The sequence below is a fragment of the Hetaerina americana genome, unplaced genomic scaffold (genome assembly GCF_022747635.1).
Source record: "Hetaerina americana unplaced genomic scaffold, ioHetAmer1.1.p SCAF_31, whole genome shotgun sequence".
Lineage (NCBI taxonomy): Eukaryota > Metazoa > Arthropoda > Insecta > Odonata > Calopterygidae > Hetaerina > Hetaerina americana.
The window spans coordinates 1,287,745-1,315,306 of NW_027286886.1; the positions used below are offsets into that span (position 1 = coordinate 1,287,745).

The 27,562-nt window shown below is 40.0% G+C and overlaps 1 protein-coding gene across 1 annotated transcript in view; it reads right to left on the minus strand.

Moving 5' to 3' along the window:
- LOC139691237 (uncharacterized) overlaps positions 1–20,529 on the minus strand; it is a 52,636-nt gene extending 32,107 nt beyond the window's left edge. Inside the window, exons 1-2 of the mRNA XM_071588981.1 lie at positions 20,128–20,529; positions 18,760–18,883 (exon numbers count right to left, since the gene is read on the minus strand). Coding sequence (XP_071445082.1) covers positions 18,760–18,883; positions 20,128–20,302 — 299 coding nt within the window. The 5' untranslated portion in view covers positions 20,303–20,529. The remainder of the gene's footprint in view (positions 1–18,759; positions 18,884–20,127) is intronic.
- Between the last annotated feature and the right edge of the window lie 7,033 nt (positions 20,530–27,562).

Sequence of the window (27,562 nt, forward strand, 5' to 3'; positions counted from 1 at the left end):
ACCTTTAATTTCCCTCCCAGCATTCCCTCCACACCTCCCCTCCCCGCCCATACCTCTTTCCCCTCTCCCCAGCAACAGCATATTTTCAGTCTCTCTTGAAGAAGGCCTCTTGAGAGGGCCGAAAGCTCGAACAATTTACCGTGTGAGTGTCCTTTCAAATGTTGCTATTCTATTCTATTTGTGTTATATTGTGTCAGCCTATTATTGTGCCGCTCGTGTGAGTTATATATATATATATATATATATATACACACATATATATATATACACATATATATGTATATATAAATATATATATATATACACATATATATGTATATATAAATATATATATATATACACACATATATATATATATATATATATATATATATATATATATATATATATATATATATATATATATATATATATATATAATATAAACACAGTAATCAACCCGAGAGTCGGTTTGGTGGGTGATGATAGAGTTCACCCAGTAGTCAGCCCAAAGGCATGTGAATTTCAAGCATCATGTCATTTCCTTTCCATGTGCCGGTAATGGTTTCCCAGGACGATCTGGTACCCGAAAAATTAAATTGAACACGGGCCTTCCGATCAGTAGTTCAACGCTCAGATTTCATTAATTTATTTCGATGGTTTTACGGAATTCCGCTCTGATTGATTGAATATAAAAAGTTTTTCTTTACAAAAAAAAGATTCTGCTACATTTACCCGAAAATTGTTCAAGCCACTGCTGTCAGCATTTTATAAAGGATACGTTCCATAAGTAATGCAATTGAATTTCCCGCGCCGCTCCTATTGGTTTGTGTGGGATCAAACAACTTAGAGTAGGCGGGAAGGACGCTAAACTTTGCCGCAAAACCAATATTAGTGCTCTCCAAGCTGTGGAAGCGGCAGGACGTCGGCTACTGTAAACCTCTGCGTGCCGACCGTGTCACGAAAGACCAACCGAGCGGAAATTTCAAGTGAACTTTTGCGGCGTACCCAATTCAAATAAACCTATTTATTTGGAAAACGTCATCACTGGTGATAAAACCTGGGTTTTTGAAAACGGCCTAGAAACAAAACGCCAAAGCTCTGAGTGGCGCACCGGCTAGTTCTATAAGCCCAAAAAGGCAAGAATGAGCAAATAAAAAGTGAAAACAATGCTGATTGTCTTTTTCGACAGTAAAGGAGAGTTCCATAAGGAGTTTGAGCCTCAAGGACAGACTATTAACGCTGCATACTACGTGGATATACTGGAAAGACTGAAAAAGGGTCATCAGGATGAGAAAAGACATCTACGCTACCTGGCAACTCCACTACGACAACGTGCCTTGTTACAAACGCTACGAATCTGCGAGTTTCTGGCCAAACACCAGGTGCCAACGCTTCCCCACCTCCCCTATTGTCCAAACGTCGCCACGGTAACTTCTTTTTGTTCCTTCAGATTAAGGCAGCCCTGAATGGAACGCGTTTTTCGTCAATAGAGGAGATCCAATCAGCCGTGACGAAGACCTTGCGAGATGTCCCCGAAGACGCCTTCCAGGGCGCGTATCGGTCATGGCAGAGTCGCTGTAAAAAATGTGTAGAGGCCCAAGGACAGTGCTTTGAACAATTTTAAGTGTTTGCGTAAATCCTTTCAATAAATTACTTTGAAAAAATAAAAGCGTTACTTTTGGAACGCACTCTGTGCGTGGAAACTGGGCTGCGGATTATGACGAGTATTTTGAATGAAATTTTTAAGTTTTATTCAAAACTATTGTTCTCGCTTTTAAGATATATCGGGAATTGAATGTCAAACACCTGGTGACAGTGTTCCTACGCCAATTGAAACAGTGTCGTGATACTTACCCGGGAAGGTCACGACCCTGGTATCGCTGGATGAGGTGTCTGGTTAAAATGGTGCCAATTCTACGAGAATCTAAACCTAGAAACTGCCACAGCAGCTTTTCAATGGGATGGATGGAGTGCTGCTTGGAGTTTTACGTACGCTAGCCAAACATTGGTAGCAAAAACAGTTGCATTAAAATGGTGCTCTGGGTATGGCTACCTACATTTTCCAACTATATTCATTCACTTCCTAAATATAAAAATAAAATTATCTATTGCTAAGGTATATAGTTCATCCTACGAAGTTGAAATTTTATTGCACTGCGAGCACGCTAGGTAACGATGAATCGTCATGATATGATGGACTAGGGGAGTACAAGTATGGTTGCACATTCACGTGAGGTCAAGTATCGTTTGCGATTTCTGGAAAGAAATCGGCACTATATATGTAACTATAATATTTAGGTTCGTTTCATGTTTTATCATGAAATGGCATTTTATGCTGTCAAGTACACTTTATATTATTTTATTTTTTATTGTTTAACTTCTGCTAACTGTAAAAACTAGCAAATGACACACACACACATATATGCGAGAGTTGTTATTTACATTTTGAGCCTTGACAACACTTAGTGCTTTAGGCGCCATCTGAAGTTTCCATATTAGAGTTTGACCCTTTTAACTCTAACTTTCTTCAGAACATTTTGCCGTTTGATCATAACTTGTGTTGTTTACTGTGATTCGAAAATTTTTTCTCAGGGAAAAAATGAAGTCAACTCGTAAATACTTTGGCGCGATGATTTTTTGCGATTTGCGACGTGGATTATCAAGACAGGGGTGCATCGATCATCTTTCTTCCACTTTAGGCGATTAAACCCCATCCTTTGCCACTGTAAAACATTGGTCAAACGAATTCCATCATGGCCGCCGTTCGCTCAGCGACCAAAGTTGTGAAAGTCGTCCAAAATCAGTTGTTGTGCCAGAAAACATAGATGCTGATGCAAGAACTATTAAAGGAAGATCGTCATGTAACTTATCGTGAGATAGAGGCATCCTTGGGGATTAGTCTGACGAGCATCAGTAAGATATTGCATGGACATTTAGCTGTGAAAAAAATTTGTTCGCGTTGGGTCCCGCATAGCTTGACAAAAGCTCAAAGAGATGCTCGTGTCAATTGGTGCAAATAATGCTCAACAAATACAATCGTGGTGTATAAAAAGCTGTGTATAACATCTGTACAAGTGACAAATCTTGGATCTATGCGTATTAGCCCGAAACAAAACAGTAATCCACTGTATGGGTCTTCCAAGACGAGCCAAATCCGACAAAAGTGATACGTGCACGAAGCACATCGAACCAAACGATCGCCTGTTCTTTCATATTTAACTGGAGACGTGGCAACCGTACCGTTTGAGCAACGTAAAATCGTGAATTCTGAATGGTACACGAGCTTTTATTTGCCAGAAGTGCTTGGCGAAATACTGTAAAAGAAGCGGCAACGAAGGATCATTCTACATCATGACAATGCAAGCTCTCAGAGATCATCTGAAACAACTAACTATTGGACTGGCCAAAACTTCGAATTGATGGGTCATCCTCCGTACAGCCCTGATTTAGCACCAAATGACTTCTTTTTACTCCCGTTTATCAAGAAAAAATTTCGTGGCCAACGTTTTACGGCGCCTGAAGAAGCCGTTAATGCATTCAAAAACCATGTTTTGGAGGAACCTCAACCGGAGTGGAAAAAGTGCTACGAAAATTTGTTCGAGCGCATGAAAAAGTATATTGATTACCATTTTCAACAATAAATACTGTCTTTTCATTACTGGGCTCAAAATATAAATAGCAACCGTCGAATATATATATATTCGACGGTTGCTATTTGTATTTATGTATATATATAGTATATATATATATATATATATATATATATATATATATATATATATATATATATATATATAATGGGCTGACACAACATAACACAAATAGAAAAGAATAGACACATATAAAAGAACACTTACACGGTAAATTGTTCGAGCTTTCGGCCCTCTCAGGGGCCTTCTTCAAGAGAGCTCTCTTGAAGAAGGCCCCTGAGAGGGCCGAAGGCTCGAACAATTTACCGTGTAAGTGTTCTTTTATATGTGTCTATTCTTTTCTATTTGTGTTATGTTGTGTCAGCCCATTATTGTGCCGCTCGTATGAGTTTTTCCGGACAATCGTTATATATATATATATATATATATATATATATATATATATATATATATATATATATATATGTATGTATGCATAGAACACAAAAATATAAATAAACTCGTCACAGGACATTCGCATTTGAGAAAGTTCAAGCTCTCGGCCTTCTCTTATGCTCTGCTCAGGTAAGACTTGAGATAAATAAATAAATATATATTTTAAGTCTTATCAGATTCGCTCATCTCTTTCCACATCCCCTCATTGCCTCCCCACCTCGTTCCCATGCTAATTGCCCCTCCAAAAATGCTATCTTTCTTTTGATATGAAATCAATGCTCTTCATTCTACTCAGGCGAATACATTATCCCGTGCCCATCTGCATGAACATCACCGTTACTCCTGTAATTATGCTTCACTCTCTTCTTTTCCAATCAATTTGCACGCGAATTCCCACAATCTTCCCCATTCAAGAATCTCTACCCGATTCAGCTAACAATGTAGAGGTGAGAACGCACGAATCCAAGTGCATAATAGCATTCCCATATTTTGAAATTTCCGGACTCAACAGTCACCACTATATCCTTACCGCTTTCACCCCCCCTGTCTAGTTCATCCTGCTCTCCCCCCGTCCCAGCCCTCGCATTCCCTCCGCCCAAAACTTTCCAGTCTGACCTGAAGAAGGCTTCAGAGAAGACCGAATGGTTAAACTTTCTGAAATATGAGTGTACTTTTACTCGTTTTATATTTATATTTTTGTGGTTTATTGTGCCGTCCAAATGTTTTTGCTCTCGTGAGTGTATCTCCATCATCTACATATATATACACGAAAATTGATCACAAAAGATCACAATATTAGGTCAGGCACAAGCGTGGCAATGACATATAAAACTTATAAACACAAAATTACGATATACGGTTTCGATTTTTTAATACTTCAGTAGCACGATCGGGGATCGAGATGGTGCGTTGGCTAACGTACTGGCTTTCCACCCAGAGGGCGCGGGTTCAAATCCCGGCGGTGTTGAATATTTTTCAGAGGTATCTCGATCCCTACTTGAGGTGCTTTGTGGAGGGCACTTTGAGTAAGTACGCCGTCCGTCGGATGGGACGTTAAACTGCGGACCCCTTGGCGCCTTTCGTTAAGAGTAGGCTAATGCCGACGCCGGGTTTCTCTCCACCCTTCATCCTTTCCTGTCCATCCCCTATGGCGCAAATGACCTCAGCTGTCGGTCGCCTCCCCTCTAAACTACTACGAGTAGCACGATCACCTTGCTCAACATTAGGTAAAAACTGAGGATGTAGGTGATGGACAGGACGGGCATAGGGAGGACGGATCGTGGAAAGTGGGAGGGAAAGGGAGGGGTTTGTGGTGATTCAAAAAGGTATGGGTCGAGGCGAAGGAGAGGGGCGTGTGCCCCCTATTGAGGGCTGAGGCTTTAGATTCGAGCCGCCACCAAGGAAGCAGATGCATATAACTCGACGGTTTTAATTTTTGGCGGTATGTCTGAATGGAAAAGGGAGGCAATAGAGACAAATCGAAACAATCGTCGAATGAAACGTTGTGGAGGGAGACTTGTTTAGGCACAGGTAGATAGGCTAATGAGGGAGAAGTTTTGTATGAGACGCGCAAGTTGTTGATGCGGATGTTAAGGGGTGTAGTGCACTGCCCAACGCAGAAGGAGGGGCAGAGTTTGCCGTTAAGTTGATGGATTACTATGCGGAGTTTGAATGAGGGAGAACGATGGAATGGGTGAGAATTGGCAAGTTGAGAGGGAAGGCGGAGGAGTGGTGAAAATGGGATATGTTTTAAATTTTGGTCTATTGCAGGGTACTGGTGTGTATTTGTGTATGGCAGAGGACTTAGATAAAGTCTTGGTGTTTTTAATCCGTCAATAAATTGGCAGGTCGTTTATGAGTAACCGAGGGAAAATTGTGCAATAAGTTTGCCGTTGATTTTTGGTCAGTCAAGATTGGGAAGGAGGTCTTTAAGAATATGCCTGAGGGACTGAATTCCTGTGAAATATGTTGTGTAGATGGAGAGGTTATGAGCGTTAGTGTCTTGGGGAGATTCAGGAAGGTGAGCGTGCAGGAATTTTAATCGAGAAGGAACTCAGGGTAACAGCGGCGGAGGAGAGCGTTATGTATATTGTGAAGGAATGTGTCCAGGGAGTTGGGGTTTTTGCAACTTCGGTGACCACGGGTGGAGAGTGAGTTTAGTGTGCGATGGATGGCAGGCGATGTAGTGGAGGTATTGTTTTATAGTGCCAGGTATTATGTGGACAGAGGTGTGGAATTTCCAATTGGAGAGAGAAATATTTACATCGAGGAAAGTGATTTCTGAAGTAGAGTTGATGGAGGCGAAGGAGATAAAATAAAAAGTCATGAGGGAGGAAATAAATGTTTCAAATAAATTAATACAATGTGGCCAGAGAAGGAATACAAGATATCATCTATATATAGAAGTTGCTGCAGGAAGTGTTAACCGTTAAGGTCTTTGCAATGCACTGCCTTTGGCCTGCATTGCACAATTAATTAATCTTGGTTTCCTTGAGAAAATCATCCTTTCAAGTTAACCTCTAATTTCAAAGAAGAAAAATACAAAATGTAGTCCAAGAAGTCCGTAGCTTTATACTGTTTTTCGATAAAATGTGTGCCAAAGATGCTGCATTTAAAATGTTAAGAGTATTGTGAATCAGTGTCTCCGAGACCAAAGCCTACTAAGATATTTTCCACATTATGGATGACTCAAATGAACAGCTAAGGGGGTTCACTTCATTGATCAATACCTGGAGTTTTTACTGCATAAAGTACGGAAGTATCTTTTCCAGGATGGGTTTCCAAGCTTATCGCTCTGGTGCTGCCTGAGTGATAAGCCCCATTTTTTCAATTGCGTAATTGTTTTCCCGGTCACAATTTACCTCTCAAAATATAGCAATACTACTACTCACGAAAACTTTCAGTCCATTTATGAAAACTCTGAAAGTTTTCATGCTCTTCAATTAGGTTTTGAATGTCCTCCGATGAGTATGAATTTCCCATTATCGTACTTCAAATTTGACGATTTTCCAAATTTCACAATGCCTTTTACAATGAAACGCCTTCACATAAGTTTTTCAGTCAGAGGATTTCATTTGAACAACAAGATTTAAAAGGTTACCGCGATGAATCGATGTTTAATTGATATTAATTGGCATCAAGAACAAAAAGATTTATCACTTCTTTTCTACAAAATCACTTTATACTCCACAAGGCGCCGCAAGGGCGTGTGGCTGGGGGATTGACATTTCTGAATATACAAATGAACTTTCAAATATAGATACGAAATCCAACACATTGGATCCTGCATACTCGCACATATCCCATAAAACATATATTTTGTACACGTCATAAGAGGGTTGGGGATGGTGCGGTGGTTAACTTACAGGCTTCCTACCGAGAGGGCCCGGGTTCGATGCTCGGATTTATCCGCAAATATTTTTCAATGGTATCCCAATCTTTATTTTAGGTGCTTTGTGGAGAGCACTTTGAGTGAGTAAGACTTCCGTCGGATGGGACGTTAAACTGCGGACTCCTTGGTGCCTTTTGACAAGGCAGGCTAATGACGACGCCGGGTTTCTCTCCACACATCCATCCATCCCTAATCGCGCAGATGGCCTTAGATGTCGGTCGCCTCCCCTTAAACTACTACTACGACGCCATAACAATTGAGGACGATAAAATGTAAGTCATAATAATGAGTCTTTTAAATTTACGAAAATCTTCTATCCAGGCGAGAAGCCACTTAAAATATTTTGTATCGGATCAGACAGACCTTAAAATGAAGAATACATTTGGCCTAAATTAAATCAAATAGGTTCCTTGGTTTAATGATTTCATTTATATTGCTATTATAGCTCTAATTTTCACGATTGCATCGCATATATACGCTAAATTATCCATATGACTAGTGAAATCACGAGTACCTACCGTTTGGTTTGGCGGGTGAAAGAAATTTGTCAAAAGTAACTAACTTTTTTTGGACTTTACCGGAAAAAATACTAGTGTCATGAAATCAATCTTCTACACCCAGGAAAATCTAAATTTTTACTCGGAGAAACTAAAACTGAGTATTAAATATCATCATTATTTAGCTTTTCATGATGATGTGAATCGAACGAATCACTGTTTTTGCTCACTGTTTGTTTAGGAAAAAGCTCTACTTAATTTTAATCAGGATTGTATTTTAATGGTAACTTTCTACACATATACAATATATTCTTCACTTCAACTTCATATCAACATCAGCCCTGGGTCTTATTCCGTCCAATTGACATACATTTTTTTTATTACCCTAGGAGCTCAGAAGTCGACGTCATGGTGAAACCAACTACGGTATTACCAGCTTTTAGGCAGATTTTCCTGTTACTGCTTTGATTTTATTTTTTCACTCATCCATGTTAGTTGAGTTTTGATTCTTCTCTTTTTGCATTCTGTGACTCATGGTTGATGTCTAGACTCCAAAATCAGATTTAAAAAATTATTAAATGTTCCTCCTGTACCTAATTTACCTGCTTTATAAATAGCCAATGGAAAAAAGGTTAACTTTATTTAAATAATACTGAAAAATGTTGAGTGCTTTGCCGATATCAGACACTTGTTTGGAATGATAAATTATTTGGAAATAAGAAAATCTTCTCGTAAGTAGCGGTACTCTAAAAAATAATATGTACAGAATTGTCTATAATGTGAATGATCGGCTTGTCTGATAGGTGGATTTTAAACCTCTGATGGAAAGAGTTAGGGTTTTAGGCATTAAAAATTTTTGAAAAACTAATTATTTGAACGGTGTGTAATGTAATAAAAGAAAACCTGCGCACGTAATGTTTGAAGCCACGTTAACTGCGAAATAAAAAATCTAGAACCGAGAAAATATATAGTATGTGTAAATCAGTGGAACTTGGGAGTACACATGACAGACTCATGGGAGTTTTTTATGCAGCTAGCTGAAGAGATATGAAGGACGATATTGTTGATAAGGTTCATAATGAGGTATTCTTTTGGCTTTCACTTCTTACAAAAACTTTTTTCTTTTACTCCTGTCAACACACGGCAATAGTGTGCCGGTAAAACCTAGCTACACTCAAAAATTTTATTTTTTTTAGAAAATAACCCTTGGATTAATTTTGGAAAACCACTTATTATACTATTTTTCATACTTAGTTCAATTATGGCAAATGTTTACAGGTTGGTGCTTAGATTTTATTTCATTGCATTGAATTACACTTCACTGGAAAAATGAGAAGGTTTTACTGAAGAAATAAACGGAGTAATTACTTTTTTTAAATACTTTACTTTAGGGAATACTAAATATTACAGCAGTTCTTTGGGTGACTGGGAGTCGAAATGAAATCATCACTCATGGAAATAAAAAAAATCAAAGTTGTACTAATTTCGAAGCTAAAATTATTTGGTCAAAATCACTGCTTCCACTAATGAACAATGTTTTAATTGTTCCTTGACTTTCCAAAAACACCCACCGTTGAACCTACAGCTTTTTGCTTATTTTTCTCCATGATCAAAGCCAATGGCACAAAATCGGCAATGAAAACAAAATAAGAATTGAGATGGTAACGGACAACCAGGTCCACGGGCGGAGATTAGAGAAGGGAAATGATATTGATGCCAAAGGAAGTAGGAATTGTCAGAGGATAGAAATAAAGAAGGTAATAAGGGTTCAATTCATAAGTATAAGAGATATTACCTTGAGGTCATAGATAACAATGCAGATCCTAAGGCAGAGATCACAAAAGGAAACATATAAGAACCAAAAGTGCGACGGCGAGGAAGGATAAGTTATGAAACAAAGTCAAACCATTGTCAACGAAGGGGAAGAAAGAGTGTTTTAACGGCTGATCGAGAGAAACCAATGGAGGCATTAAGAAGGTTAGAAGAAGTCTTCAACCCTGACTCTTCTACGAAAGGAAAAATTCAATTACTTCAATGCTAAAAATGAGAGTGTTGATTGTAAAGACCGATGATGCACAGAAATTCATGGAAAATAATAGATAGAAGGAATATATTTAAAAAATTATCAACTGGGGAGCCTCTTGGAAAAGTGATAGCGAAACAAGAGCGAGTGTGATGAGTGAAAGCGAAATAGACCAAGGAGATTGATGCTCAGATATATTTTAAAAAATTCATTACAAGAGCGAAAGGTCCGAAGAAAATACTACGGCGTTTCAGCAGTAGCTCAAGTAGTTAATCTAAAGTAATTAAAACATCGTGGAAATTAGAATTTTTGAGCTTAGTAATTGCCTCTTTTTCAGGCACGCCTTCTTAGCATGAGCTATTATTTTCTTGATTTCGGTCGAACTTCTTTCATGCCAATTAATACACTGTTCTCTCTTCATCACAAAAACTTTATTCTTGTTTATGCTCATATTATATTCCCAAAGTACGCTATTCAAAAGGGTCGGAAACCTTTCGAACAGACCTCGCACTTGGTCTAAAAGATTCAGAGTTGCTGGCAGGTCATCTTCTCAAGTTTGTGCAAATACTGCGTTATCATATTCAAACGTGTGAATGTTAATTTCAATTTGAATGTTAATCTCCTCTTGACATTTGTTGAATAGTGCTAGCGAGAGGTTGCGCCTTTTTCTAAAATATTTGTTATCTTTGGCTTCTATTCTACTTGCGTTGTGAATTTACAAGTCCGTAACCTGATTCTTGCAGAAGTGATGGATCATTCTTCTCCTTTTCAGGCGCTCCTAGTATCTTAAACACCTTGCTCCATTTGATGCTGACGAAGTCCTTCTCCATGTCCGCGAATACCACATTGCCGCTTGTTTATGTGCATCATTTTTTCGGCCAGTATCTTCAGGTTGTGTGTTGCCTCTCACACTCCTCGGTTTTTCCTCAATCTTTATAGGTTTTCCATGATGGTTTCTTGTATCTTTCCCTTCTATTCTTCGGCTAATTATCCGAGTAAGTATTTTTGAGCGTGAGACATCAGGCCCAATGCTCTGCATTCTTCGCATTTATCTGTTCTTTGTTGCTTCGTTATTGCAATCATTACGCTCTTCTCGAAGTCCTCTGGTACTTTTCCACTGTCGTAACTATCTTTGATTATTCCACAGAGGGTATCCGTCGCTCTGACCTCCAGTATCTTGATTATTTCTCCGTTCATTTTGTCCACCACTGTAACCTTGCCGTTCTTCAGGTCTTTCACGTTTCTGATGGATTCGCGTCTTAGTATTTCCGGGCCCTGTTCGTTTTCCTCTATCAATATTTTATTTTCATTGGAATGACCTATTTTCTAAGTAATGGTGCTAAACCATCCACTTCATTAATGTCCATTTTTTTATTTCGGCTGCGACAGCAAAATAAAAGTTAAATAAAAACACTTATGAGTCTTCAGAAGACTAATACAAGAGAATCATCAAATTATAACGGTAGAAGAGTTTTCAAATATAGCATGCAATAATAGAAGTCATTTGAACTATATATTTATTTGAACCACGACCGGTTTCGACACACCCGTGGTGTGAACGACAGGCCTGAAGATGATGACGCACATCGAAAAAGGTTGTGGTTTAAATAGATATCTTGAGAAAAAGTGCCATTTTTTGTTGACTATTATGTTCGAATTTCACCTCATTACGCCTGAAACTACGCAATTTGAAGGGAGAATGAATTCATCAAGTGATGTGCTCCAACAACGGTTAACGGTGACCATTTCACTCCATATGCATTTCGCCTCCCGTAAACTACATGAGGAAATGGTATTTGGTGAGATTATTTTCAAATACCTGCCCAGCTGGCAATCCCGCTGAAGCCTACCGTGAATGAGATGACATGGAAATGGCGATACTTTAATGGAAACAAGTGGAAATTTATGTGGCTATTGTTGAACTATTGGCTTCGTTCCACAAACACTGTTATTTGATCGCAGATATCCATTTACGGACTCATTATGGAAATGGATACATATTACTAGGCCTTGTAACATCCTTTTCTAATAACCAAAACTGTGAAATTATTGGGTATTTTTTGTCCGTATTGAGGCAATTTTATCATACTTAGCTTAGTAGAGTTATTATTTGGAAGTATTGTAATTTCTGAATGATGGAACCTCATGCCCACCATAGAGATGATAATGCTCATTGACATATGGTGAAACTAAAATGGTATATCGGTCGCATGCACATCCTTGCGAGAACAATTTTCCAAGTTTCATAATTTGAATATCATTAATTTTTGCTCATCACTCAAACAGGCTGATGACAGTTCCATAAATGACGATCATCTGTCTGGGTGGAAAATCTTACGACATGCTTTAAGTCACAAAATCTTTATTCAGGTCAAATCCTATTTTGAAAAATAAACAAGTTGAAAGAAAAATTCCGTTCTATGCTCCCTTTTCCTTATCTTTCTTCTATAGTCCATCCTTCTGGTATCTTACTCTTGAATAGCCTCTCTTAAGCTTTTCTTTTCTGTGACCTTGTGTCAGGGGATCCGTGATCTGGGTGAGCGCTATGTGAGTATAAAATTTTGTTTCGCAACGAACTTTTGGCTAATTCTTTTTTTCTGTGGTGTTTAAGAAATGTGGGCAATTAATACATTTTTATGCTCCGTAGGGAGATCTGCCAGTTTTCTTGAGCGTAGTTGACTTTGTTTCGCATGATGCTGCGACGCTCAACTCCTTTTATCACGCAGGCGTTAGTAATTTTCCATTGTTAGGCTCCCTTCGCACACTCCAATGGATATTTTATAACGATTAAAAACATTAGCGGGTTCCATAGATCAGTGGAAAATTCCACGACTCAAGGGATCCGGGTTCAAACCCCGCTCAAGGCGAATGGGTTTTACGATTTGAAATTTTTGCATATTACGTGTAAAGGTTTTATTTTATAAATGCTTTTAGATGATGAGAAGTGACCATGAGTTATACCTGCTATCCTGAACCTCGAATTAGCATCGACTTGTCGCTTAGTTAACAAGCTGGAACTTATCAATTGAACACTTTTCAACTTACTTAAATTTCTGTCACCCGACTGCCAAAGCATCCTTCAACGTAAGGCTGACTTTTTATTAGTTTGCTACTGGTCGACAAATGAAAGAAAACTATTTCCTGCGATGGTTTAGTCTCAAATTTTTTCTCTACCAATTCAAAGATGCATTTATTAGATTTAAGACTGGCGTGAATGACGGGGGAGTTAATGTACCATAGCCAACAAAAGTGTCTGTAAGGTTTTAAGATAATTTGATTCGAGGAGGTAAAATTAAGAATTAAAATTTGGATAGACTTTAAATTGCTATCCGAGTTCGGCTTGTCACGATGGTTAGTGTACTGTACTTCTAGTTCCACTTCTTTCTCCGAAAATTTCTCGCAACAATCCCCTCTCCTCCCCACCTTACCTAACACCTCCTCGCTCGTTTTCTCTTCTGTGAACTTCGACTTCGCCATCCTTTTTCACACCCACATTTCAAAAGCCTCCAATCTACCCCTACCATCCTGCTTCGATGACCATGCTTTCGCTAGTTACAAAAGTACACTTCATATAAAGGTATGGACACGTCCTTTGTTAACAGCCTTACTTTTAAGTCCCTGCCATCAATTCCCTCCTCCTTGTAATAGTAGTATTTATGGGAGGCGACCGACAGCTGAGGTCATTTGCGGCATTAGGGATACATAGGAAAGCATTAAAGGGCGGGGAGAAACCCGGCGTCGGCATAAGCCTACTCTTAATGAAAGGCGCCAAGGGGTCCACAGTTCAACGTCCCATCTTACAGACGTTGTACTCACTCACAGTGCTCTCTAAAAAGCACCTCTATTAGGGATTGGGATACGACTTGAAAATCCGGGCACCACCGGAATTTGAACCCGGGACCTATGGATGGGAAGCCAATACATTAGCCACCGTAACCAACCCCCACCTCCCTCCTCCTTGAGAAAACTTCTTTGCCTAACGCAATTCTTTTTCTAATGTCCCAAGTGCTTTGACCAATTTAGATCTAAATTCTTCCGAGATACCTACAGTGTTCTGATACTGCAGTTTTCGCACTCCTATTTTAACATTTAGCTTAGCTGTTCTCTTTCTAGAAAACCAAACTTGTTTTATTTTTATTTATTCTCATCCCAAACCTATCGCAAAGACCTTGAAATGCACTCAGCAGAGTTTGCAACACCTTGGGTAACTGACAAAGTAAAGTTTAGTCATTCGCAAACTTGATTTTTTGAATTACTTAGCAACTTTCATTCTAATGTCCAGTTCTTTTCGTGCAATTTCATCCATATATGCGTCGAAAAGCATGGGTGGTAATGAGTACCCATATCTTAGTCTCTCCGTCCGGCACTCTACCTGAGCATATACACGTTGCCCATACATCTCCTATCCCTCCAATTGACTCCTATTTTCGGAAATATGGTATACAATTATGACAAACTTTTTGGAAATGGTAAAATACAAATCTACATACATTTTAAGTACTTTTCTGTCCATATCATTTAAGTGTAGTGAAAAAATAAAATTTTGCAAACTATTAAAACCGTTGAACTAACACTTGAATAATTATACCTATTTCAAGTTTATAAGTCGTTCGTTTTCTCACTCGATGGACCCTGAGGTCTCAGGTAATAGTTATAAAAGCCAACTATTAATAAATTTTGCATTTATGGTACTCCTGGTAGCTTAGTAACAATTTGCCTTCACTTCTCAATGTTCTTGATTATTTTGCTGTAGGGTGAAAGATGCTAAAAGCCTCAAAGATTATTTAAAAATTGGTTTTACAAGGTTCAAACTTCTGAGTAAAATTTTCCATCTATTATATGGCATGCCATGTAAGTTGCTACACTCGAACAGAGAGTTTAAATTAAAATATTTACCTTAGATTTTCAGTTTCAGTGAGTGATGCATAATTGCCATGGATGATTTGCTAAGGAACACAGAGAAGTACGTATACCAGCAATATATAAGACAAAAAGGCGTATATTTTAAAATTAGCTATTTTCAATTAAATTCTTAAATGAGAATGGGACTGTATCCAATGTTCAACATACCCTGTCATTACATTCAGCTTAAAATTAAGAGTAGGAGATGAAATACAGTAAAAAACCAGCACAGATTTCGTCGAATTTCGGCTAACACATCACTTATACGTCCATCCTATACTTTTTAATGCCCTGATAATTCATCTGGCATAGGTGAAAACCACCGAATACCTATCTAAATCCTCCTCAATCTACAAACACCACCTGCAACTTGCAATTGACCCAGATATAAAACCGTACCCACGTTCCCCGCCCATTTCATCCTTTCAAAATTTGACAATTCTCCCCCATCACACTGCGGACACATCCGTCAAAGCATTTGACCAACTAATTTGCAAACTCTCTCTCCTTCTATGTTGGGCTATAAAACACACGCCTCATAATGGTAAAAAAAATCGCTGCTCTTGTCAGCCTATCTTCTACCACATCCGTGCCTGCCTACCTCCATGCTCTATGTTTTCCATGACTGTTCCATGCATAATTTTGGACGAACATCTTCATGACATTCTTACTCAACGTCCCTGGGTGTCGAAAGAGGCTTGTCCGAGAACTGAACGCTGGTCCTCCGGCCAATACTTTCGGTGGCCAAACAACCTTTCTCAACCGAAGGAGGAAAAATTCTTCATTTAGTTGGGGAACCGCAATAAATAATGAAATCTCCTCCTGAAGGAATGAGATGCAATCATGCCTCTTCATTTTTTCTATGCTTTAACAAATTAATGAAGCTAGATTTGAAATTTATAGGATGAGATAGGTAATATTTGTCATTTAGCGTGTCCCAATCCAATATTAAACTAATAATTGATTCTTCTTTACATGTCAACTATTCACCTATGGAATTGGAATTCATTGATGGAATTCATAAACGGAATGAATTTTGGAAGTGGTTATCTACGGTATGAATTTCTTTGACTTCAAACCGATGTTTGATTGATGTTTTAACAAATTTTAGTCTTATGATACACCATGCTTGATCCCACTTATGCTTAACAGAGAGTGATATGAATCCATATTATTTAAATTATTCCTCCCTTCAATCCATTTATGTGGTGCAAATAGTCCCACCACTTCATCCATACGCTTCGACTGTGAACTTTGGGCAGTTCGAGTATTACCTTGAGATTATGGCTAAATACGACAGAAATGAATATTTAATTTTCATGAGAAAATTTTATATTCCCGGCTGAAGGAACAATGTGTAACATAAAGTGGAAAGCTCCTTTAAGTTATGGGACGTATATTACCGTTGAAAAATATAGTATTTGTTGATGGGGAGATGCACACATTTAATGCTTTCTACTACGACCTAGGTTTCGACTTACAAAGTCATTATCAGGTGATAACTTAGTAAGTCGAAACCTAGGTCGTGATAAATAAAAACGTATGCAGAAGAACAAAGTATTTCCTTTTTTAGGATGGATCGCTTCAACGAAGCGACACCTCAAACCATCCTATTCAAATTTGAACAAGTTTATAGTAAGGCTAATGCATGAATAATTTGATAATCACTAAGGTCGTACATTTCCACGAAATAGGGTGTGCATGATAATTGTAATGCCATACTTATAATGGAGAAACCATTCTATATAATTACTGATTTTATTTTTATCATTGCCAAAACTACGACTACCGACAAGCAGTCATGAAGTGCAATCTATTAATTTTATCTGTAAAAATCGAATAGTCGCATCTATTTGTAAAACGTACGCACAGAATGAAGTTAGAACAAGGGAGTATGGACTTAAGAAATAAGTTGTCCCATAGAAAAAACATTTAGTTGTTGAGACACAAACGTCTGTGTTTTTAGGACGCGCTTTTATCCTGCTTACCCGACTGCTCTATCGGTGAGGAAGGTGATGTCATGGAAAGCCGTGAGTGCGTGGCACGAGTCGAAATTTTTGTCTCTTCTGAGCGGGTACCGACCGACTTAAAACAACAAACGGCATAAGCTAAGTCCCAGGCTAATCATTCCGATGACAACAAACAAGATTAGTTCGGGAACTGGAAACTCGTAGCGTCACGAGTAAGCATGACGTACCAAAGAAAGAAAGAATGAACGAACGGGGTTCAATTGCGTTATTGTGCTATAGCCACCTTAAATAGTCTTCCTATTCTTCCTAGTCTTCCTAATACAAGTCTTCCTATTCCCTCTTTACTTCAATTTTCACAAGATGGATTGTATATTAATTTGATTAGGGAAACTATCGAGTTGATTATCAAAACACTATATTTCATGAAAGAGATACTATTGATGAAACGATGAAGGCCAGTTAATACTTTGATTTATAATATTCCTCCATAATTCGTTCACGATCATCCCAGCAGTCACGCAACAGGGTTGCAGCATATCAAATAATGCAAATTCTTTTAATTTACAAAGTTAATGAACTAATGGACATAATGAATACTCATTAAAAGGAGGCAATGATATTTCATGCTATTCCGTCAATCCAATCAACTAGATAAGTTGATTAGTTTGAGAGGGAATCAGAAGAAATACCTGGCTTTTTACCTTCTTCATTTGAATGAGGAATGTGAACATGGAAATTCCTAATATCCATACACACAATGTCGTACATATATTCCACTCTCATTGAAACATTTCTTGATTACTTAAAACGTTGGTAAAATTATGCATATGTAGTTCGGAGCGAGCACCGAAAGACGTACTTGTTCTCGGTGATTTACTCCGTCATGGTCAGTATTAAGGTTGACTGCATGGGCGTTGCGAACAAACATTTGGTATTTTTCCGGCATAATCCATTATATTAATTTACACTAAGAAATAACAAAGTTTTCAATCTGTGAATGTAATAATGCTCAAAGATTTCTATTAGACTTAATATTAGATTTATAGAGTAATATACCTTTAATTCCAGACGTTATTCTTAAGGCATGAGCCAACAAGTTACGAAAATAATTAGTAAGTAAATAGTGCAATAGGTCCACTTAAGTCAAAGTTAAATAAATGCTGTGAATTTGACTTAGTTGACTAATTAACAAACACGAACTCTTGGTATTAAATTTTATCATATGTCTCTAGCAATACATATGTTATTAAGAAAAGGCTTCATAGTAGATAAATTAACTGATTATCTTGTCAAAATGTGTGAGTACACATATCAACAGTATTATGTTCACGACCGACAGCTCTGCCGGCTGGCTGGGCGGTATTTTGATTATTTAAAAGCATATAGTTCTGTGGAATATGGTATTCTGATGCATGAGAGAAACAACGGTAAATTCACTCGGGCGCGAAATATAAATTTGATAAGGCTAAGATGAAGACCGTCGGAGCTTCCGGGGAATCATTTTATTCTGGAACCGCGGCGAAGAAGTACAATTTAAATTTCAGGGTGTCAGATTAATAGATATTTTCGCAAATTTCCAAGGGGGTCTCTAAAAACTCTTTGAGTTTCATGGATGAAAATGATATAAATAACATCATAATAAACACTTTTTGAGGTATAATATGCAAATGAAAAATTTTGTTGGAACCAAAATTTACCGGAACTAGAAATTCTAACGAGTTTGTGTCGAGCGAGTTTCGTCGCCAAAAGTAGTGGTGGAGTGCACCACGTGGTTCCTTACAACCCTTGGCCGTCTTATGCAGTGAGTTACCGGAGGCAATCTCCGGGGGATCGGCAAGTAAAATGGCGACGGGTGGCAAGCAACCACGTGGCGCAATCCGCTCGTAATGCGAGGTAGAAGAGCACTCACCTTTGTTTCCTTTCCAGTTTCCCTTCGCTATTTCTCGTGAGCACGAACGGGAGTCGGTTAGAGACGACGATCAGCGGGGCTGTGGACTTGCTGCTCGAAGCTGTTGCAGTCATTGCCTCCGGCCCTACAAATCGAAATGCAAGGGACGCATTAGTCAGCGCCGAGGATAGCAAAACCATTATTCGCGTTAACTCACTTGCGCACCAGTTCACCATTTTCATTCACCAAAATGATTGACGTCCATTATACGGTACACGGTTATAGTGCTTGTCACTCATTGCCATGTCTCTAAAAGATCTGCATCAGCATGTTTTAAGGATCTTAATGCCATTCTCTATTTAGAGTACCACAGTTATAAACCCAACTATCCGTTAGATAGCTAAGTGTAGAGCGCACCTAGTAATAAGCCCATGGCATATGAAATTCTTATATCAAGGCGTGGGAGCCAGTTGTGTCGCCTGTGTGTCAGTTTTGAGTCACTTGTGCCACCTATGGTTTCCCAAGAAAACCTGATGCCGGAAAAATCACACAGTTTGGGTGAAGTGAAGGTGAGTGTGTCAAGAGGCGTCTCCGAAAATCAAACCCTGGCCTGTGGTCAGTAGTCTACCGCTCTACCCACTGGACCATCATGTTCCCCCTATTTTGATTATTGCGATTAATTAGAGTCGCATGTCAGATTCACAAGTATCTGTATCAAGTTGAAATAACTTGCATGCATGATGCTGAGGGATAATCTTCCTCAATGAATTCAAATCCAATTTACATTTTCGAGACATACATGGCCCAGAGAGAAATTTTTCATCCTTCTATATTCAATTTCAATAAATTTCTTCCGTTTTGCAGAAATGTTTTACAGACAGAGTATTAAATGCCCAAATAAAGTTGTCATTTTGAAAATATGCTGGTCGAAATGGGTAAATTAAATCATTAATAAAATTACTCGCGGGAATAAAGGCGAATCTTCATTGCCATTACTGAGTTAAATCAAACAAAGCCCGCTCAATCTGCATTTAGTAAGTCACAATCCATTGAAATTTTATGTAGGAAGACATGACCGAACTTCTATGACCGTCTCACGCTACACTAGGATTTTCAGATTTTCTTCTTTGAGCGGTTGCTCCACAAGGAAGCACATTATCCACGCCCAATACGCTGACCGGTTTCAATAACTATCCTCCCAACCCCCAAAGACATACAGGTGGTATCGAATCACGCATCCCAGAGGGCATCAATCACTTGGGAGGGCCGCCAAGTCGCTGACAGCGTATCCGTGCGGAGGTCACGTCAGCACTCACTCACACCATGCACCGCAAAACAAAGTAAACAAAAGGCAAAATATATAGAGCAAATATCTTCACCAACACTAACCTTTCGATGCGTGAGTAGTGACGCCGCGCTGTGTGCTTCCGACGTCACCATGGTGTGAAGGGCGTGTTGTTTTGTTTCTGTCCGCGGCTCGCCCGACCACCGACTCTCCGACACCACTCTGGGCCGCGGGAGATAGTGGGCCCACTGGACCAGCCTTCCGAACACCGTTCATCATCCTCTCCGATCGGTCCCCGAGAGCGCTACCCCCGCCGCGGCGATTGCCTCCTTCCGGGAGTTCTCTCTCCCTCACGGGGCTCCTCTACCCCAGGCAGGCGCGTATGCTCACCCCTAGGGGACTGGGGATCCTAAGACTCCCGCGGACACGCCCTTCACCAGGGAACACACTTGAATACGTCTCTGAAACGCCTCCCGCTCTCGTACACGGAGACTCGCGCGATGCACCGAGCCCGGACCGCAGCGTCCTTCTTAAATACCCCCTCCTCATTCCCTTTCGCCCCCCTCTCGAGGGAGAAAAGGGATGGAGGCCATGCGTCGCGGGGCAGAGTGCTTGTCAGGGGAGAGGGGGGAAGGAGAGTAGCGAGCGCCGCCTCGAGCAGCCGAGGAAGGCCCCCCGACCGCCCCTGCTCGCGGCTTCCCAGTGCGCCGCTCCTGCCGCACGACGCTTGCACGTGATGTGATCGCGCCTCGGAGGGCGGAAAAGACACTCGCTGCCGCCGACAGCGGAGGATCGTCACACCGCCCCCGTCTTCCCCCTCTTCTCCCCACCGGCGCCCCAGCATATCGTTCCCACTTTCGGCGTATTTCGAAACCCCCAACCACGCTATCATCCTCCCCGACCTCTATCCCCTCCTGGTCCTCCATCCCCTAGGCCCATCCATCCTCCCCACATCGCAATCCCCATGGGGCATCATTGATGTCGGGCGAGGTGATCCCCAAGGGGTGGTTGTGGCAACTTTGGACGGGGGAACCTAAAAAAAACAATCCCATTAGAGTTTCTATATGCCAATCAAACCGCGATGGGTGATCATGGAGCGCCCTCGGAGGCTGGGTGAAATCAGTTCATGTCGATTTCTTCCTTTGAGAAATGAGTCGGAAATAAACGAAGAAACTTTGCATTCCACAAACAATTCCTTGATACGTACGGCGTGATATTCCCGACATCAACACCACGTGACCACCAAGTGATACCCCACACCATTAACAAAGAAACTCATTGGCTTTGTTGACTCGGGTTTGATTCTCCAAGTGGCAAGATTTGGTGACCTCTGGTGATGTGACTAATAGAGCAGTTTGCAGAGGAATACGTTTTGGCCCCATGGGAATCTAAATTCTGTGAAATTTCGACTACTTTGGGATGAAATATTCAAATTTCATGCGGATTTGTATTTTTTATGCTGGAGCAATGCCTGGGTTCACTTGAAATAGTATCTAAACATGAACTTTGACTTTTGCAGTTTAGATAAAAAAAATTAAAATCAGGTGCGATAATTACACAATGGGGAATTGCTGATGCGGCCCAACGCGAAAATGCGCGGCCACGGAGACGCCGACTTTATCGCTAAAGACGCCAAAAATGAATAGAGGCGAGGTCGGGAGAGTGGAAGACATGAAACACTGCATCAAAGTTGTAGTTGTGAAGAAACTGATGAGTTGGATGCCTCGATGAGCAGGAGTCGTGTCTTGATTGAAAAGCACAGGTTCAGCCTATTCCGATCTTTTTTCTTGCAATGATGGAAAGAGCTTTGTTCTCAAAACATGTTCGTAGGATTCAGCCGTCACCGCAGCGCCCTTTGGAACACAATGAGTGAGAATTATATCTTTGCTCTCCCAAAGCCATCATTTTCTCAGCACTGGCGGTAACCCAAAATTTCTTCGTTGGCGGTGAGTCGGTGTGCTTTTAACGCGCATACTGAAGTTTCGCCTCAGGATTGAAAATCTGCCACCATATCTCAATTATTATCACAATTGAAGAAAATAAAACAGCATTCAAGGCACCATCACGGGTCAACATCGCCACTGTGCTCGTCGGTCAGCTCTCGGTGCATTCACCTTGGAGAAACTTTCTGTATCTTCAGGATTTCATGTGGACGGTTTGCGCAGGTCTCTCGTAAATGCCAAATGTCGATGTGAAATCGCCCACACCCTATCGGCTCTCCTGCATAAGAATTTCATTCCTGCAATCATATTTCCGGTTCGGCTGGGCTGTGTCCGAGTCTTCCTTGGGTCGTCGAAAGACGTTCGGCATTCTTCGGACTGTTGCATCTGCAACACCATCGACGTATGCTTGACTCAATTGGTGATGAATTCCATTGGGTGTTAAACCGCGCAAGTGTATGAAATGGAAACTTTTCTTGTGTAATGCCTATCAATGTCACGTATTCATGAAGTACGTATGACCTCCTCGACTTCAGCACCTTCAAACTCGGCCACATTTTTCTCGTTTTATGCTGAAAATCTTGTAAAAATAATTGGGAGGCTTCAGATCTTGAACACACCTAATATTTGAGCGACTCATTTCCTATGATCTACCACAATGCCGGGTGAACGCATTTATGGTGGTGAGTTCACATAAATCAATTTATCGTTCTTAGTCAAGGTTTGCCTAAGTAATAGCATTAATTGAGGGCGTAGATCCAGCATCGTGGGGATCATAAATGGGCTGAAGCAGTGTGACGTCTTTACGAACAATGCCTTCGATATCGGTACATCCTAACTAGCGTACCTACCTCCGAGCTCTGGGTTCAGCTCAAGTCATGAGAAATTTTTAAATGCATATTGACAGTTATTGGATGACATTGTACGCATATTCCTTGGAAGAATTCGATCACACTAAGTTGGCAGTCAGCGTGCCCTTCCGTACGGACATTGTGACGTAGCGTATCCTGAGACGGAGTTTATATTGATCTGTGCCTTCATTGAATCATTACTCATCACGTGATAGGTCAAGTAAAATAGTGACCAGGTTTTCTTGTGAACTTTGGTGAAAACGGTGAATTCAATGATCCACCTGGGCGACATTCCATTTCCGGACCCATCGCTGTCTCATCTAGACTCCCTTCATCTCCTAGTCGGCACGCTCTCGCTTTGAATATTGTAACTATAACGCACATAGAGTGTGAGCACAAACCAAGACTTTGCCCTACGATCATATTAGGAAATCTTTGCAGCCAGTTTTCCTCCCTCCAATGGTCACTCCAAATTCAAAAAAACCTATTTATGATACTACGCAGTATGATTCTGTTGGCCTTGCGAATCATCCTTGCTATTCATCCTCCCCCCTCTTTCCCTCTGTCTGTCATCCTCGATCTTCTTTCGTATAAAGGGGAATGTTATTTATGTTGGGGCCGATTTGTCTTCAAATATTTTGCCCCTATTAATCAGACCGCGTTTCTCTTCTTTTATTCGATTGCCCTGAGTTCCTTGGTAAACTTTCAAGAGCATTTCCAATGGGGAGATAGAAATCGCCTCTGGATTATGGACCCGAGTCGCACGACTTCGTTTTCGTTGTTTTCATGCCTATTTCCCCAGAAGATTCTTAGACAACTTTGATGGAGGGTGCACGAGGAAAGTGATCGTAAGATAACTAATGTGGCGTAAACAATGAACAATTATTTCCTATTGGAAATCTGAATAAAGATAAAGCTGAGAAAAATGTAACATCATCCAATAAGGAATTGAAAATAGATTACCAGCCATTTAAAAGAAATTACATGGCGTTTCAAGGAAAGACAACCCTCGTCCTAGATAAGGGTGCTGCATGGGTTTTCAATTATTCCGGGTTGAACTCAGCACTCAGTAAATGCGGAAAATGAAAGAAAACTTCGTTTTCTCTTTCGTTAAGTACTAATAAATCTAGACCACAGAATAAATTTCTCTGAGAAGTTTTTCCTTTAATCGTGCCAGTATTATTCGCGTTTCCAGCTCAATAAATAAATATACTCTGTTAGAAGATTTAGGGTAACTATGCAGTAGTTTCAAAGAACAACATAAACAAGCCAATGATTCTCCTGCTGAGTATCTTGCAAAATTATTAGTTTTTAAGGTTAATCTGAAGCATTGTGTCTTTATAACTAAATGGGAATTTTTTGTTCATTACGATCAGAGTACTTTATATGGACAAGTAGTGCTAGCAGTTTTTATGGGATGCGACTGACAGCTAAGGTCATTTGCGGCATTAGGGATGGATGGGAAAGAAAGGGTGAAGAGAAACCCGGCGTCGGCATTACCCTACTCCAGTCGAAAGGCGCCAAACAGTGCGCAGTTTAACGTCCCATCGGACGGACGGCGTGCTCACTCAAAGTGCTCTCCACAAAGTACCTCAAGTAGGGATCGGGAGATGCTACTGAATAATATTTGTTGTCTATAGACAGGTGTGTGTGTGTTTGTATATATGTATACACACACACCTGTCTATAGACAACAAATATTATTCATATAGAAAATATATATATATATATATATATATATATATATATATATATATATATATATATATATATATATATATATATATATATATATATATAGGTACCGATGAGCTAGAAAGAGCCACATGCATACCTGCTCGAGGGTTTTATGTTTAATAGGAGAGTCAGTGGGTTGGAGTGAGGCAATCATGAATGGAGTCACTTTATGACACTTATCGAAAAAGACATAATGTAGGACTGGGAGACCAGTTGACGGGGAAGGTTTGCAGAATTTTTGGTGGGATGTCCATTGTCCTATGTAGAATACATTGCATTAAATTATTGGAAGGACAACTGGAGGATAGGAGAGACGGTAAAAATGTTGATAATTAGGTGGCAGAAGGCAGGGGTGGTGAGGATATGGCAGGTTCAACATCTGGCCTTGTCGCACGGTGATGCAAATTTTGGTGGTGTGGGATTTATAGGGAGGGTAGGTGAATTCATTCCGTCGGAAAGTTTGGCGGGACGTCTAAACGTAACGGAGGGACATGCTGGGAAATGTCGGCCATTTTAAGCATGTATGCCACTGTTATCAGTCTCTTTGATGATTCCTTTCATCAGCTAAGTGACTTCTATTAATACTCTCGAGTAATTCACCCATTTTTCTCGAAACGATCGACAAAATAGGATAATATTCCCAACTGTAATTAGTAAATATAATCCTCTCCTTACTACTCAATACTTCACTTGGCCTTCCTACCTGCTGAGGTTATATTCATATTAATTTTTAAAAATTTGTTTAAAAAAATTAATTTCGAAATCCAAAAATTGTTCCTGTAAAGCGATCTGTAATAAATACACGTAAAAGCAAATGATTGCTTTTAATGCCCAAAAGAACTGATGAAGTCCACCTTCTTAGATGAACATAACTGGACGTAGGTCTGGTAAAATTCATGTCTCAGGCCCATGTCCATCATGCCCGTGCTCCCCTTCGGTTTCACAGAAAAATCGTGCAACTCGGTATATGCCGCAATGTTTTGATGAAAATGACCAGAAGCGCCATCCTAATTTGTTCGTGGGCTCTTGGTTAATTTAGCGGACGACCTCACCCACTCGACTGCCACGCCGATCTTCCTCAGACAAGGCATTGCGAACGGGGGTCTTTGAGATGTGCAATAGTTCAAATGCCCGTATTAGTCAGTCGACTACTAAAGTATCTATTGGTTAATCGCACTTTGGTTGGCCCACTTCGGCCTAACCAAAGCGTCCTTAAGACAGAGAGGTGGCATTCCATCGCGGTAAACGAGGCAGGAGTGAGTGGAGGCACTGCAGTGATCTTTATGGCGTGTGATTGATTCGTGCGCCGCCCTTCACACTCCTTCTCGCCGATGAAGGCCAAGGACCAACTGTCGCTTTCATGGACCACCCAGCGGAGTCATATTTATCCATTTACTTCTCCGATTTTCTCTCCGCATTTCGTCGAGATATTTATCATTAGAGGGTGATATAGTTTATGTTTTGCTTTATGATTTTACAGCTGTACTGAAAACCGTCTCCAGGATAGTGCTATTTTTTTACCATTTAAAAGAGACTTATTGGGTTTACGTTCTACGTTCAGTCAAGAAAATAACTTCAATGTTATTTAGACAGCAGTAATCAATGGGCAGCAAAGTGCCGTTATTCAAACTGCTTGTTGGGTGGTCGCTTGTCACACATCATCAGACGATTTCTTAAGATGGACAAAGATTATTTCGAAGAGAAGAGAGGCTATCAAATGCAACGAACGTATGCCTATGTAGATTAGAATTAAATTTGAGACTGATAAATCTGAACAGTAAAACTTATAAACGATAGAAGTATGTAGGTCACTCTTATTCACATTTAGACAATATTTAAAGAAAATATAATAATTCCACAATCAGAGAGGAAAAAAAACTCGCAAGAGCTAAAATCGTAATCCGGCATTTTAGGATTTTTGTTTTTCTAGAATGCACTCTTCCTTATGGGGTTTAAAGTCTTCAGTTTTAAGACAAGAAATGAGCCGAATAATCATCTCTTTTGGAGCATTTTTTCCTATAGGAATTTCTCTCTTGTTGAATTTTCAAATCCTTTAAGGTCGAATTTTATGATGCATAAAGATGTTCTGACTGGAGTATGTTCGAATCAGTTTAACTACTTTACTACATCGCAAATAACTGCAATCGCGATTTCTTTTACTAGGTGAATATATCAAAATATAAATATTCTTCGGCGAGATAGATTGTATCCGTAATTATTTCAGCGATTTAAATTTGCTGGAGAAAGTATTAAAAAAATGGTCAGTGAATATTACGATTGTGGACTATACGTCAATCTATCAGACGAAGCATTCGCCCTAGGAGTGACTCAAACCAAGAGAACATCACTCAGATGGGCGTTATGCGATATTAAAGGGGGAAATAGACTATTCATTTTCAAATGTAAATTGTACGCTTCATGCGTGAGCGATCGGAGAGGGGGATTAGGGTGGAGGGCAGAGGTGGGGAGGGCGAAGTGTGACTGGAGCCACAGCTTCCGCGGGGGTGCGTGATCATTTTATTTACAGTTTCCGAGGTCCTTTTCGAGATTCGCAACTTTTCGGGACTCACGACCGTGTCTCAAGGTGCCGTTGAAAGTGTTCAATCAATTAAATAAGTTGGAATGAAATTTTGATTCGCTGAAGTTCGTTTAAAAGGGAGCTGGTAGAGAACGACTGTTGGTAGATCCTATCACGAATTAAAAATAGAGTGCTTCTTCAACTTTGAGTAACTTCAGGCGTGATGCGATGGAAGTCGAACATAATGAATAAGTGATCGTAGAACGTTTCCACTTGACAATTTTTTTAATTTTACAACCGGGTTTCGATTTATTACATCATCGTCAGGTAACAAAAAGAATTTGTGTGCCGTCTTATATACATTTAAGATTCCGGAAGGAGGGGAGAGGACATGGTAGGAAACGGGGGGCGGAGGGAGAGAGAAAGGGGGGAAGGGGGGGGAAGACAAGGGAGACGTTTACAAAGGATAGCACAGGAAACAGTGCACATAGTC